We start from the raw sequence: 16,676 nt of genomic DNA on the forward strand, positions 1-16,676 counted from the left end.
GCAGCATGTTAAAGACAAGGAAGAAGTTGGCTGCAGACGTGAAGTGAAGGAAGAAGATGTACGGTTTCTAGTTAATATAGTTGTCAGTGTAGCGTTGTCCTTGTGTGCGTTTGTGTGCCTCTTACGCTTTGTGTTGTTGTTCCCTGCTCTGCTGTCTTCTTCCAAGAGAGGTATGCTATCGTCGCAACCAATAGCTTGTGTGAATATTACAAGACTGTGGTTAAGTCTGCTTGAGAGCGGACCAATATACTTTTGGGCGAGTTGATACTTATTCATTATTAATATAAACAGCGCGAACACGAAGACAAAGGACAAGATAAAAGAAAGCCACAGCACAAGCGCTGACTCACAACTATGCCTAAGCCCTTTACTCCAAGGCCCAGAAAAAACAAACATGAAGAAAACGAAACAGTCACGTGAAACAACCCCTGGGTTCACCTGCTGCACAAAACATCACTTAAATAAGACACCTCTTTGCTTGAAAGTGCAAGAGAAGTCTTGCTGACACACTTATTGTCCGTTGAATTAAAATATGATTCCACTATCTCTCTCGTCATCTTCTCTTTGTGGCGATACAAAATCCTAACCTTGTCAAACTTAGGAGTGCACTTCTTCTTCTCCTTCTTCATTATTTCACATGAATGTCAATGTGATACCAGAAACGTTTTGTCCTTTCCACTTTCCAAGTTGTTCCGGTGTTCCTGTAGTCTCTTATTAATACATCGTCCTGTTTGTCCTATATAACGGAGCGGAAATGCCGAAGGCCACTTTACAGGACTGCTTTCACTTACTGCGCCGTCATATTCATTCCTACTACCACCATCATCAATAACTCTAAAATCATCATTTTCAACTAAATGCACCATCATGTCAGTGGTACTACTATCACCATTATTATCAACTAAATGCATCGTGATTATCATTGCTACTACCATCACACTGCCATCGTTAGCATGATCACTAACTGCATCTTCATGGTCATCACTACTAACATCTTCACGCTAGACAAGGAGAATTACAATCTATTTCTCCCGAGCCCGGCGTGGAGGAGTTAGCCCGCTCGAGTGGAATGGATTCCCGGAGGAGACAGGTTTCATGCTGTGGACACTCCCTGCCAACGGACACGAAAGTCACAATGAGCCTAGAAAAGCTTTCGCCTTAAAGTTGCCACGCACTCTCTCCCTGTGCTGCCGCCTTCATCACCTTCCATCCGTGAGCAGCGAATCCAAACATACTGCTTCCGCACTGCCCTCTGAGGGTTCACTAAGCGATGTAAAAGTTTTATTGTGCACTACCGCTCTTTTCCTGACACCTGAGGCTGACATCGAACAGAAAACCAAATGAAAGGCAATGTGCAACGCACATACTTCGCTTTCAGCAACCCTGTAGTAGCTAAATACAAATTTTCGAAGAAAATTACTCCGGTGGGTCCTATTCAAATCCAGTGCCAATTATTTGAAAAGCATTCATTACATCTTTGCTTCACTCCGAATAGTTCTGATTCTTTCGAGTAATCGAATACAAGAATATTCGATTTGCTATTAAAAACTTTCGATAAGTTGCACTATTCATCACTTTGCTGACCAATCAGCGAATTTTAATGTGACCTGAGGTTTTCCGCGAAAGTACGTGTGTTCTAACCCTATCGCGTACCAGTTATTCTCGCACCGCCCTTGTATTACAGCAGAAAGACTTCAGCTAAAAATGTAACAATGCACATTTCGCACAATATCCTCTTGTAAAGAGCCACGATAGGCCTTGCACACGCAAGCCTTCGTATGACGATGCGCTGAAGCCTCCCACGCTGTTCGCGCTATACAGTTGACAGCTTTAGTACAAACACAGTATACTAAGCTTCTCAAGAACCTAGTGCAGGCGCGACTGTAATGAAAACGAATACGCCTAAATACACTGTCTTACGCGTACTGAGTGCCTTGCACCACACATTAAATCTTAAAAGACCAAAAAGGTACAACGCGGGATGAACAGTTTTTACATTAACATAGGCGTGGCGTCGAGGACCAGAGAAGAATCAGAAGGATGCACGATGCGCAGTGGCGAATCTTTTGTCGCTCAGTAAAGCATATATTTATTCTCAGAAGCACGCAATAAGATGAAACACGCAGGGCAGTCACGTGCTCGAAAGTTGTCTTCTCGGGCGATAATGAAGGTTCTAAACGGATATGTTCATATTGAATCATACAGTGTCACACCGTCGCAGCGTCCGACATAAGAACGCATGTTCACGGCGCCATATCATCACAGTCAGACAGGCGGAACGGTAGTAAAGAGAGGTCCTGCATTTCAATCGAGCACCATTGCGCATATATGTCTTGAAACTTAAATTTCAGCTGTTTAAGAGATGCATCAGTGGAAGTTGCAGCGAATTATGGGGTTCATAGGAGCGCCCTGGGCGCAGCTGAAAGCGGCACCGAAGTTGCGCGTGTTCATCACGGGTACATTGCAGCGCAGGAAGGGAGGAGGGTATACGGCATCCTGGTCGACCCTGTAGCCCTGGAATGCACAGAACACGAAGCAGCCACTGACGAAGAACAGCTGCTCGGCTGTGTAGCCCAGTGAACTCGCGGGCCCACCGCTCAGTTGCTGGCCGGACTGGAGAAGCGCCTGGAAGCCCAAGTAGGCCTTCTCCATGCCTGCGTTGTCAGCGAAAGCCTCAGAGATGGAATTGTTGCCGAGAGGTTGCTTCCTGAACCGTCGTTGACCTGCCGAAGTGTAATAGGCAATCTTCGCAACTAAAAGCACGTGCACGCGTGCACACTCACACACGCAAATACACATTCGTTGACAAAAATGATATCTTTTTATCATTCGTACTTTCAAAATGGTTAACTGTAAACATAGATTTGCTGTGAATAGATTTGACCGGCGGCGGAAAAGTGTTTACTACGCCTTTCAAAAAATGCGCTAATCTTGGGGTGGTACACTTTATCTTCTCATTTCAGGTCGATGATTGGCTGAGAGTTTGAATGTCGGCCCCGCCAATTTTTTCCCCTAAAAGCACGACCGTCAACCACCGTATAGATAAGCGCCTATGACGGAGCACAGCGGAAAAATAAGCCAGAATGCGCGCATGCGCATATCGAACAGTCCGGTGCAGTGCAACATTCCTCGGTCAAGCTGTTACCGGAACCTGATTCAACATTACCTGCTTCTTTTTTGTCTGTTATCACCAATCCACATTCTGCATGTCGCTGAGAAAGGTTAAAAAAGGCAACGTGGTGCGGCCTTCTAATAAGAGAAACGATCTGCACTCTTGGGCTTCCCATTGTGCAACGCCTTTCATCTGCTTTGTTGCCAGTGCCAGCAAAGAAATCCTTATTGAGGCTTTGCTTTTTGTTTAATTTTTGCTCTCGGGAAACGCAATGAGGTTATTTCTGGAAGATATTGGTAAGGCGTCTGTGACATTTTTGCAAGATGGAAGTTCCTAATCAGCAGGACTTGGAATTACAGATGCCTTCACTTTTCTTGCGGCTGGAGAGTGTTGCGTGAACCACAGGAAAATACAATTCTGATACGCAGTAACAATAAGTATGATTAATGGGTGTACATTGTATTCCACCTATCTCAGGTGCTACCCCTTGTTCCTTTATAACATCACAACGTTCGATAAATTGTATAATGCTCATCATTAATGCTTATCCTATAAATTGTATAATGCATTATCTACACTATAAAATTGCATATTATAGATAATGCTCTCCGCCGTAAACGTACGGAGAGCATTATCTTGCACCTGATAACTATCGCTTCGCGGCACTCGCAGCAGTCTATGCCAAGCTTTTCCATCATTAGCGTTATGTCTTTCAGCGCCTATATATTATTTTGCTTCGCCGCTTAGCGAAGTAGAAGAGCGCGACGAAAGAAGAAAACAGGAAATACATGGCGCTGCAGAGGAGGCAGTCTAAAAATTTCCTCTGCATACGCGCTGTTTTCACCGAGCTTCCTGCGCTTCTCATGTGTTAGGTTTCTTTTATGCAGAAAAAAATTGCCGTTTTACTTCCACTGCAGGGCTTTAGCGAAAGAGTGTTTCTTCATTTCAAAAGTGTTATGTCATTGTCTTGTACACGGCTTCGAACCACCCAGCTGTGATATTGCTACTTAGCGGTTTTGGTCGTGTTCCAGAGGATAATGAGTACAACAGCTGCCTTAAAACGATGACGCTGAGGTGGACAGATCTGAGCTCCCACCAACGCTAGTTGTTCTGACTGCTATCGCTTGTGGATCTTCCCCGTAACATCTCTCGGTGCAGGTAAATTAATCATCGTCATCATCATCATCATCATCATCATCATCATCATCATCCTGACTATACCCACTGCAGGGCGAAGGCCTCTCCCATATTTCTCCACTTGACCCGGTTCTGTGCTAGCTGCATCCACTTGACCCCTGCGAACTTCTTAACCTCATCCGCTAACCTAACTTTCTGCCGCCCCCTGCTACGCTTTCCTTCCCTTGGAATCCAGTTTGTTACCCTCAGCGACCATCGGTTATCCTCTCTTCGCACTACATGTCCTGCCCATGCCCATTTCTTCTTCTTAATTTCCACTAGAATCTCGGTAACCTGAGTTATTTCTCTAACCCACTATGCACGCTTCCTATCTCTTAATGTTACCCCTACCATTTTTCGTTCCATAGCCCTCTGGGTTGTCCTCAGCTTAAGTAGAACTCTCTTGCTGAGCCTCCACGTTTCAGCCCCATAGGTGAGTACAGGTAAGATGCAACTGTTTTATACTTTCCTCTTTAGCGATACCGATAAGCTGCTAGTCATAATCTGTGAGTGCTTGCCAAATGCGCTCCATTCCAATCTTATTCTTCTTGTTATTTCCTTTTCATGGTCCGGATCTGCGGTTACTACCTGTCCTAAGTAGACATATTCGCCTACTACTTCCAGTATTTCGCTACCTAATGTAAACTGCTGTTTCTTTCCGAGGCTGTTGAACATTAACTTAGTCTTCTGCATATTGATTTTCAAGCCTACCTTTCTACTTTTCCTGCCTAGGTCACCAATCATTATTTGCAGTTCATCCCCAGAGTTGCTTAGCAAGGCAATGTCATCAGAAAATCGCAGATTACTGAGGTATTCTCCATCTACCCTCGTCCCTAACTGCTCCCGTTCCAAGTCTCTCAATACTTCTTCTAAGCAAGCTGTGAATAGTACTGGGGAGATCGTGTCTCCTTGCCTAACACCTTTCTTAATGGGAATTTTGTTACTTTCTTTATGCAGAACTATGGTTGCTGTGCAGCCACTATATATATCTTCCAGCACTTTCACGTACGGCTCGTCTACCCCCTGATTTCGCAATGCCCGCAATACCGCCGAGGTTTCAACTGAGTCAAATGCTTTTTCGTATTCCTATGTATAAGGGCTGGTTATATTCCGAGCATTTTTCTATCACCTGATTGATGGTATGGATATGATCGATAGTAGAGTACCGCTTCCGAAAACCTGCTTGAGCCTTTGCTTGATTGAAGTCTAAGGTTGTCCTGATTCTATTAGCGATTACTTTAGTAAATACCTTATAAGTAACAGACAGTAAGCTGATTAGTCTGTAATTTTACATGTCCTTAGAGTCCCCTTTCTTATGAATGAGGATAATGTTTGCATTCTTCCATGGTTCCGTTACCGTCGATGACACCAGGCACTGCGTCTACAAGGTGGCCAGCTTTTCTAACACGATATCCCCCCCCCCCCCCCCCGCAGATAACTGCAGATGAAGTTATGTGAAGTTAGGAAGATAGTGAGAGACCGGAAAGCGTGGCGTGACATGGTCCATAGGGTCACAAAAAGTCGGACACGACTGAACGACTGAACTGAACTGATCCCCCCCGTCCTTCAGCAAATCTGTAGTTATCTGGTCATCTCCAGCTTATTTCCCCCTTTTCATAGTTTCTAATGCTTTCTTGACCTCGTCCTTCGTAACTGGTTAAACGTCTGACTGTTTTCCCTACCGTCAATCTCCTTACGGTCCTGACTACTTTGGCTACTGTAGAGATCTGTATAGAACTCCTCGGCTACTTTGATTATCTTCTCCATATTCGTGATGACGTTGCCCTCCTTGTCCCTTATCGCATACATCTGGTTTTTGCCTGTGCCCAATTTCTTCTTTACCGCTTTAAGGCCTTCCCCGTTCTGTACAGCATGCTCAATTTTCTCCATGTTATACTTCCTTATATCGGCCACCTTGCGCTTATTGATTAGCTTTGATATCTCGGCCAGTTCAATCTGGTCTGTTGGATTGGAAGCTTTCATACTCTGGCGTTTCTTAATCAAATCTTTCGTCTCCTTAGACAGCTTACCGGTATCCTCTCTAACTATACTACCGCCTACTTCTACCGCACATTCAGTAATGACATCTCTCAAATTATTGTTCATTGCTTCTAGGGTAATGTCGCCATTCTCATTTAGAGCTGAATATCTATTCTGTAGCGAGATCCTGAACTCTTTTGCACTCCCCCTCACCGCTAGTTATTTGATGGGTTACTTTCTTACTAATTTGTTGCGTTCCTTCTTCAGATTTAGGCTAATTCGGGACCTCATCATCCTGTGGTCACTGCATCACACTTTCCCGATTACCTTATACATCTTGCATAATGGCGGGAGTTGAACACATTATGAAGTCAATTTCATTTTTAGTCTCCCCGTTAGGACTTTTCCATGTCCATTTCCGATTCTTCCGTTTGCTGATGAAGGTATTCATGATTCTTAAGTTATTGCGCTCTGCAAACTCAACTAGTAACTCCTCCCTGCTATCCCTAGAACCAATGCCATAGTCACCTACTGCCTGGTCTCCTGCCTGCTTTTTCCCTACCTTAGCATTGAAGTCTCCCATTAATACAGTATACTCCGTCTTTACTTTTCGCATTGCCGATTCTTCATCTTCGTAGAAGCTTTCAACTGCCTGGTTAGCATAACTACATGTAGGTGCATAGGCCTGTACAACCTTCAGTTTATATCGATTATTAAGCCTAATAACGATGCCTACCACCCTCTCATTAATACTATAGAACTCATCTATATTACCCGCTATATGCTTATTGATAAGGAAACCTACTCCTAGTTGTCACCTCTCTGGTAAACCTCGATAACACAGTACATGCCCATCCTTCAGTAAAGTATATATATGAACTGTTCTATTATGGACTCTGTTCTTCAGGTGTGCCGGCACTTTGAGCAGGCGAAACAAAAACGCATATGTCACCGTTTTGACCACCTGCCGAACACAGCTGCTAACTCGTCCTGTAGCGACCTGACTACTCTCCGACAGCCTTCAAACCAGAATAACTTGACCCGCGTATCGACCACCGTGAACTCGAGGCTATGGCTCCCGCTGTTTCCTCATCGCAGCTGACGGACACCCTGCCTATGGTATCCTTCATACAGGCTGTTGTTCGCCAGGAGTTTGCTGATATGAAATCCCTACTGGCCACGTCCCTTACACCATATACTCCAACTCAGCCCCTACTGTGATCGCTGCTACCTCCAACCCCAACTTCATGCCTCGATACCGCTACCGCAATCCTAATGACAGGCGTACCGCTGACGAGCGCCCTATCTGCTTCACTTGTTGCACTTGTTCCCGTGCTGGCCATATCTCCCGCCACTGACGCAGCCGCTGGTACTCGCCGTCACGCGAACTCTGCGTCAATCGCAATGGAGTCTCTGCCCCGCGCCGTTCCTCTCCTCTACCCGACCCGCCCCGTGCTGATCTTATTTCATCCGTTTTTGTTTCCAGCCGGTCTTCTTCCCCACAAACCCGACGTTCCCGCTCTCCTCTTCTTCGCCCCAATTCTTCACTGTCCTATGCCGGCCGCTTCGCAGAAAACTAGCCGATGCAGCTCCCGGAGGTAGCGCTGCATTTGTGACTGGGACCGAAAAACCTCTACTGACCCTTACCTGCACTACAAAATAATCGCATCGATGTTCTTGTGGACGGAGTTCCAGTTTCTGCTCTTATTGATACCGGAACCCAAGTGTCCTTTCTAAGCGCCTCGTTTTGCCGCTCCTCATGAAAGTCCTTACGCCAACCATCTCGTCCACGCTTCGCGTCGCCAATGGCAGCCCTGCTGCCATGGTTTGCATGTGTGCAGCGCGAGTTACCATTGCTGGCCGTCATGCCCCAGTGTTATTCACCGTCCTACGCGAATGCCCCCATAACGTTATCCTTGGGATTGATTTTTCAACAGCCCACTCCGCCCTCAGTTGACTGCACTGCTCTACCGGCCTACTTCGCTTGGACCTTCCACTCTGCTTTGAAGACCCCGCCTGCTCACCTCGCCTTTGCTCAGCATGGTTCTGCCGCCTTCCTCCTGAAGCTGCGTTTATATCCCTATGTCGCCATTACCACCCGTTCCAGAAGGCGACTATCTCGCTTGTCCCATTACTGATTTCATCCTGCAGCGGCACGTCACCCTCATCTAATTGTGCGTATCTCCCAGAACCGCGCCACTCTTCCTGTTCTTAACTTCAGATTGTCAATTCAAGTTCTCCCCGAAGAAATTTCACTAGCTGCGCTGTCCCTGCTAACCGAAAGTGCCATTTCAGCTCTGACTACAATCCTCCAACTGCCGACCCAGCAGTTACTCCCTCGTCCTCCACATCACGCCTTGATCATGTTAACAGCATGATTGCAGCTGATGTTCAATCTGATTTTGCCGTGGAGTTATACAAGCTCTTGCTCACTTATAGTGACGTTTTTAACTTCGGTATCCGCCCATTGGGTCAAACCACTGTTGTCACCTACCACATTGACACCGGTGACGCCAGTCCTATTCACAGGTGGCCCTATCGTGTTTCGCTTGCCGAGCGACGCGTCATTTAAACGGAGGTCGAGAAGATGTTGGCGAATGACATAATCTAGCCATCCAGCAGCCCCTGGGCTACCCTATCATCATGGTCAAGAAAAAAGAGCAGTTGGAGATTTTGCGTTGACTACTTCCATTTGAATAAGACACCAAAAAGACTTCTATCCTCTTCCGCCTATTGACGACGCTTGATAGTTTGCACGGAGCCAGCTACTTTTCATCCATCGACCTTCGTTCCGGCTACTGGCAGATCCCTGCCGACGAAAGAGACCGTGAAAAAAACAGCCTTTATTACCCCTGACGGCCTCTACCAATTTATAGTCATGCCCTTTGGCTTTTCAATGCCCCAGCAACCTTCAAACGTATGATACTCTTTGCTCAGAGGCTTCAAGTGGACCACTTGTTTGTGTTATCTTGACGATGTAATTGTTTCATCACCTACATTTGACAGCCATCTCCTTCGCCTTTCGATAATTCTTGCGCTTTTTCGGAGCGCCAGACTTCAAATTAACTCCAAGAAATGCAGCATCGGTCACCGAGCAATCAAAGTACATGGTCACACTAGGTTAATGCTGACGGCGTTCAGCCTGATCCTGACAAGATTCGCGCTGTCAGAGATTTTCTAACTCAGCGCTTATCTATAGTGACGTTCCAAGCTTTATTGGCTTATGTTCATATTTCTAACGATTCGTCCCGAACTTCTCAGCTCATGCTCGTCCGCTCATGTACCTCCTGAAGGAAGACGTTTCATTCTCTTGGGGGCCGGAACAAGTTGCAGCTTTCTATGAGCTTATTACTGCTCTCACTATTCCCTCCGTCTTGGCTCATTGCAACCCATCCGCCCCTACTTAACTCCGTACCGGCGCAAGTGGCCATGACATTGGAGCTGTACTCGCTCAACGTCAACACTGCTGCACAATGGTGATTGCGTATGCCAGCCACCTCCTATCTATGCCCGAACAAAATTATTCTATCACAGCTTGTTTAGGCTGTTACGAAATTCCGCCTTTATTTGCTTGGCCGCCCATTTACTGTTGTCACGGACCATCGTGCCTTGTGTTGGCCTTCCTCCTTCAAAGATCCTCTGTTTGGGACGCTGGGCGCTAGGATTGCAAGAATACACTTTCTCCGTCGTCTACAAGTCCGGCCGACTTCAAGATGCAGACTGCTTGTCCCGTCATCCCGTCGACTCCCCTAGCGCTTCCAACTGACGATGACGCATGTATCTTGTCTGTGTCCGCCTTTTCTAACATTGCCGACGAACAGCGCTTGTATCCTGCGTTACATTCCCTTATCCTTCGTCTAACCTCTGACCGCCCTGATCCATCTCTCGTCTTATTTTTACCCCAAGGGAACACTCTATACCGACGTAATATGCGAACAGATGGCACTGACCTTTTGCTCGTCGTTCCCCAACATCTGCGCTTCACCATCCTTGACCAGTTCCATAATGCTCCCACAGCTGGCCACCTGGATGGCTCCCAAACATACGACAGCCTGCGCGAACGTTTCGACTGGCCAGGGCTCTAACGCTCCGTCCAAAACTACGTTTCTGCATCTGAACTGTGTCAGCATCGGAAGAAGCCCCCAATTTCGCCTTCAGGTCAATTGCAACCGATCCCAATACCAAATGACCCGTTTTCACGCGTTCGCGTTGACCTTCTTGGACCCTTCTTAGTTTCCGCCTTAGGGGACAAATGGACCACAGTCGCCATCAATTACGCTACGCAGTACGCTATTACCCACGCCATCCCGACCAGCTGCCCCACAGACGTCGCCGACTTCCTTCTAGAAAAAGAGATTCTCCATCATCGCCCCTCGTTAACTACGAACTGACCATGGCCGCTGCTTCCTCTCACGAGTAGTTGACGAAATTCTCCGTTCGTGCTCCGTGCGCCACAAATTCACCACAGCCTATCACCCCAGGCGAACGGCCTTACGGAACGTCAAAATCGTACACTCACAGGCATGCTGTCAATGTATGTGTTTGACGACCATCGCGACTGGGACGTTTCGTCTACCCTTTGTGACCTTTCCCTACAACTCGTCTGTCCATTCTACCGCTGGATACTTTCTAGTTTATCTGCTATTTGGCCGACACCCGTTACTGCCCTTCGACACCTCCCTACCCTCGGCAGACGCCACCAGTACTTACGCCAGTGATGCCGTCGCCCGCGCTCATGATGCCCACCGGATTGCTCGTTCCAGGCTCTCTGCATCCCAAGACTCCCATCATAGTGCACCTATGATGTGCACTATACTACTGGATCTCTCGTCTTCCTGTGGTTCCGGCTCCATCGAGTGGAGTTGTGCGAAAAACTTTTGCCCCGCTACACAGGCCCTTACTCTGTTTTGCGCCCCGTGACTGATGTCACCTATGCATCTGAAGTCCACGTCCGCAGCGCCACCCTCCAAAATTGGGTATGTGTCCCCTCTCAAGCCTTATAATTCCCATTCTATTTCACTAACGTAGAACGCATTGGGACTGTTCTTTTCCCTAGGAGGGGGGGGGGGGTAGTGTTCTTCAGCGGTATCCGCTGGTCGTGCTCCAGAGGATGATGAAGTACTACAGCTGCCTAAAAGCGACGACGCTGAGGTTGGACCAATCTGTGCTGCCACCAACGCTAGTTGCTCGGACTGCTATCGCTTGTGGATCTTCCCGTAACAATATTTATGAGGTTAATTGGTTAGGTTTAGTTCAAAGTCAGGCAAATTTCAAATTGCGACTCCGAACTCGTAGGAAGGAAGCTCTTGAACGCTGTGCCACCAAGAGCTGGCGCCGCTACAAATCTATGTAATTAGAAGCGCTTTTCTAACAAATAACGCACACAGCTGCTGAGAGTTTGTTCCTTAGTGTTTGTGTTTTGAACTCACAATGTTTAGCAATTTCGAAAATCTTCATTGAAGCAACTGAAAGGCATGTATTCTGCGGCCAAGATGGAAACGAACTGCATCATAAATTGTTAGAGGACGCAGTAGTCCTCATGTTCAGTGCAACACTCCCGCTGCCCTCTAATGAATAATGCCCAATGCTCCACGGGGCAGCTGGCTCCCATACGCACCTTGGCTTTGACTTTAGAATTTTTCGTAGTCTTTGTTTTTCCTACCTTAGTCAATTTACAGCGATAGCTTTGAATAAACGTTGATGCAGTTAGTGTAGACGTCCGCATATTTTTTTTTTAATAGAGGTATCACCCTCGATCCACTTTGGGTATGGTACTTCTGACGAAGGAGCCAGTTGCCAAAAATATCTTGTTTTGCGAGTTGATTTGCCGTTTTTTGTTGGTCCTAATGGCTAAGAAAAAACGCGGCAGAATCGCGATGTTTCGGCCAAGCCAAGAAAGTTTCATTTGAGCACTCAATTTCTACACCGTGGTTTCAGCGCCTACGCCATCGCACCTGTTTAATAAGGCAGGCGAGTCGGGCGAGTAACTCCTTTCGTGAGGCCGCGCTGTACAGCGTGAGCGGCTGCGCGTGCTCGTCCATGGAGGAGGCGCCCACGTCGAACGCGTGCGAGAGCTCGTGGCCGATGACGTGACCAAAGCTGCCGAAATTGATGGCTGGCACATCCATGTCCAACGCGAAAGGTGCCTACGTCGGTCAAGGAGCACATACACAAAGAAACGCTGAAATAATGACAGTTCCAACCATCCAGATTTAACCACTCAAACACTGCTAGATTTGTATAAAGGCCGAACTAATACACCAAAACTACTTTGTCCCACTTCCCCTTCAAAGGGACAGCGTCCGCTAAGGCGAAAGGGGCCGTTTTAAAAGGGCTTCATGCCTATCTCGACAATGAAATAGGTTACTTATAAAACGTGTTGACCGACCCTGTAAAAGCCAATCCTGTAGCATTCTTTCTTGTTGGCTATCGTTTTTGTGAGCTAGGTGCAATTATTACCGGTGATTTAGAAACGGGACATTTTTTCTGCACCGCCATTGCATCTAAATTCTGATGTTAAAATGGAATGGGCCCTTTGATCACCGTCTGAAGGTAAAAGGCAGCGGAGCGCATACAATCACAGAGATTCACGTCAAAATGCAATCTTTGCGTCATTTAAGTTTCCTTTCGAAAACAGCCGTGCGGCAGTACTTCGTATTCGTTTTGCCTTTTCTAGGTTATGAAAGTCCAGTTTTCATTAAAACCCAGTCGAAACAAACGGCAACATAAAACTTTTTGTCGCCACAACAAAATTTCTGTGCGCTTTACGGCCATGAAACGATATGACAGGAGATCCTGTAGTAACAATATATTTTTTGGAGCTATACAACAGAAAAATTACAGCACAAAACAGTGCTACACCTGTCGTTACGACAAAACTACAAAATAGTTCGTAGTATTTTTCGCGTAATTCTCTTGCATTTTTTTTTTTACTATGAAATGCCCTTAATTGTACGACATAGTACAACGATAGTTAAGTGTGTTTTAAGGCTTCTGTTACGCCGGGTTATCTCAGCCTTGGTTACGCAAATACTAATTTAACACTGAACTCTTAAAAAGTCGCGAACGACAATTAAATTTGAAGTTCAGTCGATTGCCAACTTGTAGTTCAGAGTGTGCACCCCAAGTAGGTCTTTCAAAATATTGCTGATCACCTCCGTGCATGAGCGCTTCTTGAAGGCATACCTCAGTCTTTACCGGCAGCGATATTGGGTCTTCTTTAGAAAGCCTGACATTTTACGACAGAGGTTAAGGGTTCTTGATTCATTTTAGCCCTGGGGGGCTGCGCAGACACCTAGTAAGATGAAGACTGCTTAAATTAGTTCACTAATTACCCAGTCCGTTAATTAACCTTTTTGATTTTTCATTTTAAGAATTATGCTGTATTTGCAGAATTGGAACTTGTCCTTCATATAGTAGCCCCGCAAACAAATTAACTTTAAAAAATTGTAGTACGCTTTACAAGGCCTACAGATGTCAATCTCACAGCTTCGCAAAATGAGCATGATAGCAACTGCTGGGTTCGTCGCTCATTTCGCGGGAGCTCGACCATGTTCCTGTTTTTGTTGTTTTGTTGCCGTCGTCTTATTTTTGTAATGGCTTGCGCTGTATGAAGTAGGGGGAAAAGTTTTCTGGGCCTGAATTTGGCGGGAAGACGAAAGAATGTGTGTGTCGCGCCTGAAGAGGAGTTGTTTTCCTTTCTATGGCTATACTTAGTTTTTTGCAAGTATGAATACTAGGAAGTAATTCAGAAATAATTGAATTACTGAGCAGAAGTAACTGTAATGTAATTACATTTATTTTGGTAGTAGCAATTAGTGATGTAATTTAACTAAATTTCTGCGATTTTCAGCAAAGTAATAAGTAATGTAATTCAATTCCTTTTCAAAAGTAATTTTGCCATGTATGACCTGGGCCAAATAAGGAGCGGCGCAGATGGAAATTCACGAAGACAAAGATCTCCACTGCACAGCACGAGTGTGTGTTGGAGTTAGAACTTGATAAAGACGAATTTTACGGAACAGAGAGCGAGTGTTGCAGTCTTACAAGAGGTGCTATTAGCTGCAGAGAACGCATAGTGCTCTCGTGCCTGGGCACGACGACGAAGACGACGGCGTTTGCTGCACAGCGCAAGATGAAGACGACGATGTTTGTTGCGCAGTCCCAGATGAAGACAGCCACGTTTGGTCCATATCGCGAGAGTTCAAGGTCAAAGGTTGTTTTTTTTTGTTGTTGTTGTTGCATGAAAGGAGTAGAGCTCACGCTCTGAAAATTAATATGGCCGTCACTAAACAAAGATTAAGTTTAGATTTCGTGGCGGCGAAAGCAGATGCGCTTCGCTGGACAGTGTGCTGGAGCACTATACAGGGCATGGTGTTTTTGTTTAGAAGGGTAAAAAAAAAGTAACTGCCTATAGATTAATTTTAGCCTTTGGCCTATATTAGCGGCTATGGCAAACACCGGGTAAGCCCCATAAGGCTTCCATTAGCTCGCTAAATAACTAAATACGTTAATCAACTTCTTTAATTTTCATTTTAGGAGGTATGTTGTACTTGCAGAATTGGAGCTCATCCTCCAAATAGTATAGCCGAGAAAAAATAATTTTTTTTAATTGTAACGGGCGTTACGATACAAGGCACGCATATGGACCCCAATAGGCGGTTTCACCCAATAACATAGCGCCAGCGGCGCATCCGGCATAGATTGCTCGCCCAGTGCATACTTTGATGCCAAACTGCAAGCGCAATGACTGAACTCATTGGGTACGGACACAGAGGCTAACAGCGAGGCTGCGGTCGAAGCCGCGCTATCGTCTGGCTCCCATGTGATGCCAGCAGAATGATGAAGTATTTGGGTGGAGCAATCTACGCCACAGGCGTTGTAATGATGTGTGAAACTGCCTATCAGGGTAACATATGTGGCCCTTGTAATACGCGCTACAATTTCTTTAATGAAAACGTTTTCTATTGCAATAATATTTCGAGGACGAGGTACAATTATACAGATACAACATATCTTCTAAAATGTAAATTTTAAATCTTTTTAACATAATTTGATAATTAGTGTACTAGATAAGAGGCAAACACCAGGTACGTTTGCCTCTTACCTGGTGTTTGTAGTAGCTTCCAATATATGCCCAGGGCTCAAATAAATGTAAAGCCATGTCATCCTTGGCTTAAAATTCGGGACTTCTAGAAGAACTGCAGGTATGCTATCAATAATAGAGTCGAACGCTGAGCTAGTTGGTCACACATCTCTTGGAAGAAGGCAGCAGAGGAGAAGGAAGAAGGGCCCGAAAGAGCAGGCTGGCTTGGTTAGCTCAAGGTCGAACTACAGCTACAGTACGCAGGTAACGAAGCAGCAAGGAGCAATGGCTCGAAGTGAAAAGTCAATTGAGCAAGAAAGGGACAATGATGACAACAGAAACGACAGCGCCGGTTCTAAGCCCAGCTTCAGGACTTTGGTGTCGATCGAAGGAAGGCGCACTGAGCTGCGCAAACGCAGGGAGGAAGAGCTGCAAGTCACCGATTCTGAAGAGAAGCGGACGCTACGTCGGGAGCCTTCACAGGCTTTCGCTGAAAGCAGTTGCAAAACTCTGCTGCCAACGCGCTACCGTGCCCTCACGCAAGCTTTCAACCAAACTGAAGGCGAGTCAGTACCGCTGTCGCCAGATGAGCTGTGCAAGAACACCTCCAACTTCGTCGGCACTGAGCTTCGCCAAGGCCAAGCGTTCGCTGATGTGTTGCAGTGTTTTCGAAGTGGATTGATCGCTGTCGGAACAATTCTGGCGCAGGACTTTATAGGGTCCGAAATACCGGTGGAGCAGATTCCCGCACAAGCCTTTGTGGCGCACAGGGGTCCACACTTGGTCCCCTGGTTCTTAGTAGACTTTCCTGTGCCGAAGGTTATAGTGTCGGGCGTAAGTGGCATGCTGCTCCTTGATGTGCAAGCGGGCTCCTGTTCTGAGCGACGTGTACCTAGCTGCATGTGACCGAAGGATTCTGACGGCTATTAAAGATAAAGGCATTGCAAAGATTGTTCGTTACGTTGACGACTTTCTGGTATTGTGGGAATTAAAAAAAGGAAAGGCGACTGATCAACTAAAAGACATAGCCCTTGGTGTGTTTAAAGAAAGTTGCCCTGATCTAAGATTCACCTGGCAACTTCCAAAGGAAGGTGTTTTGCGCTTCTTGGATTTGAGTCTTGAATTCTTACCAGAACCCTTATGTTGAACTTACCAGCCAAATGCGAACAAGCAGTTTCTTCCGTATATATTCCAATATTCAAAGACAGTAAAAAGAGGAGTTGCGAAAGCTTCATTGACGTCGGCTCTCAACAAATCATGCCACCACCATGTTAAAAAAAGTTTTCTAAGCCAGACTGAGAGGCTTCTGCAGGCTGGGTATCC

General features: G+C 46.1%; 1 protein-coding gene across 1 annotated transcript; it reads right to left on the bottom strand.

The window, feature by feature from the left end:
• Positions 1-2,318: 2,318 nt before the first annotated feature.
• Positions 2,319-15,431, bottom strand: LOC146183935 (neprilysin-1-like). Its single transcript, XM_084608442.1, has 4 exons — positions 15,375-15,431; positions 12,223-12,414; positions 10,141-10,157; positions 2,319-2,707 (listed from the first exon to the last, which is right to left on the bottom strand). The coding sequence occupies exons 1-4, from the start codon at positions 15,429-15,431 to the stop codon at positions 2,368-2,370; spliced, it is 606 nt and encodes a 201-aa protein (XP_084464568.1). The 3' UTR covers positions 2,319-2,367.
• Between the last annotated feature and the right edge of the window lie 1,245 nt (positions 15,432-16,676).

The sequence above is a fragment of the Amblyomma maculatum genome, chromosome 7 (assembly GCF_055883805.1).
Source record: "Amblyomma maculatum isolate TAMU_Amacu chromosome 7, ASM5588380v1, whole genome shotgun sequence".
NCBI lineage: Eukaryota > Metazoa > Arthropoda > Arachnida > Ixodida > Ixodidae > Amblyomma > Amblyomma maculatum.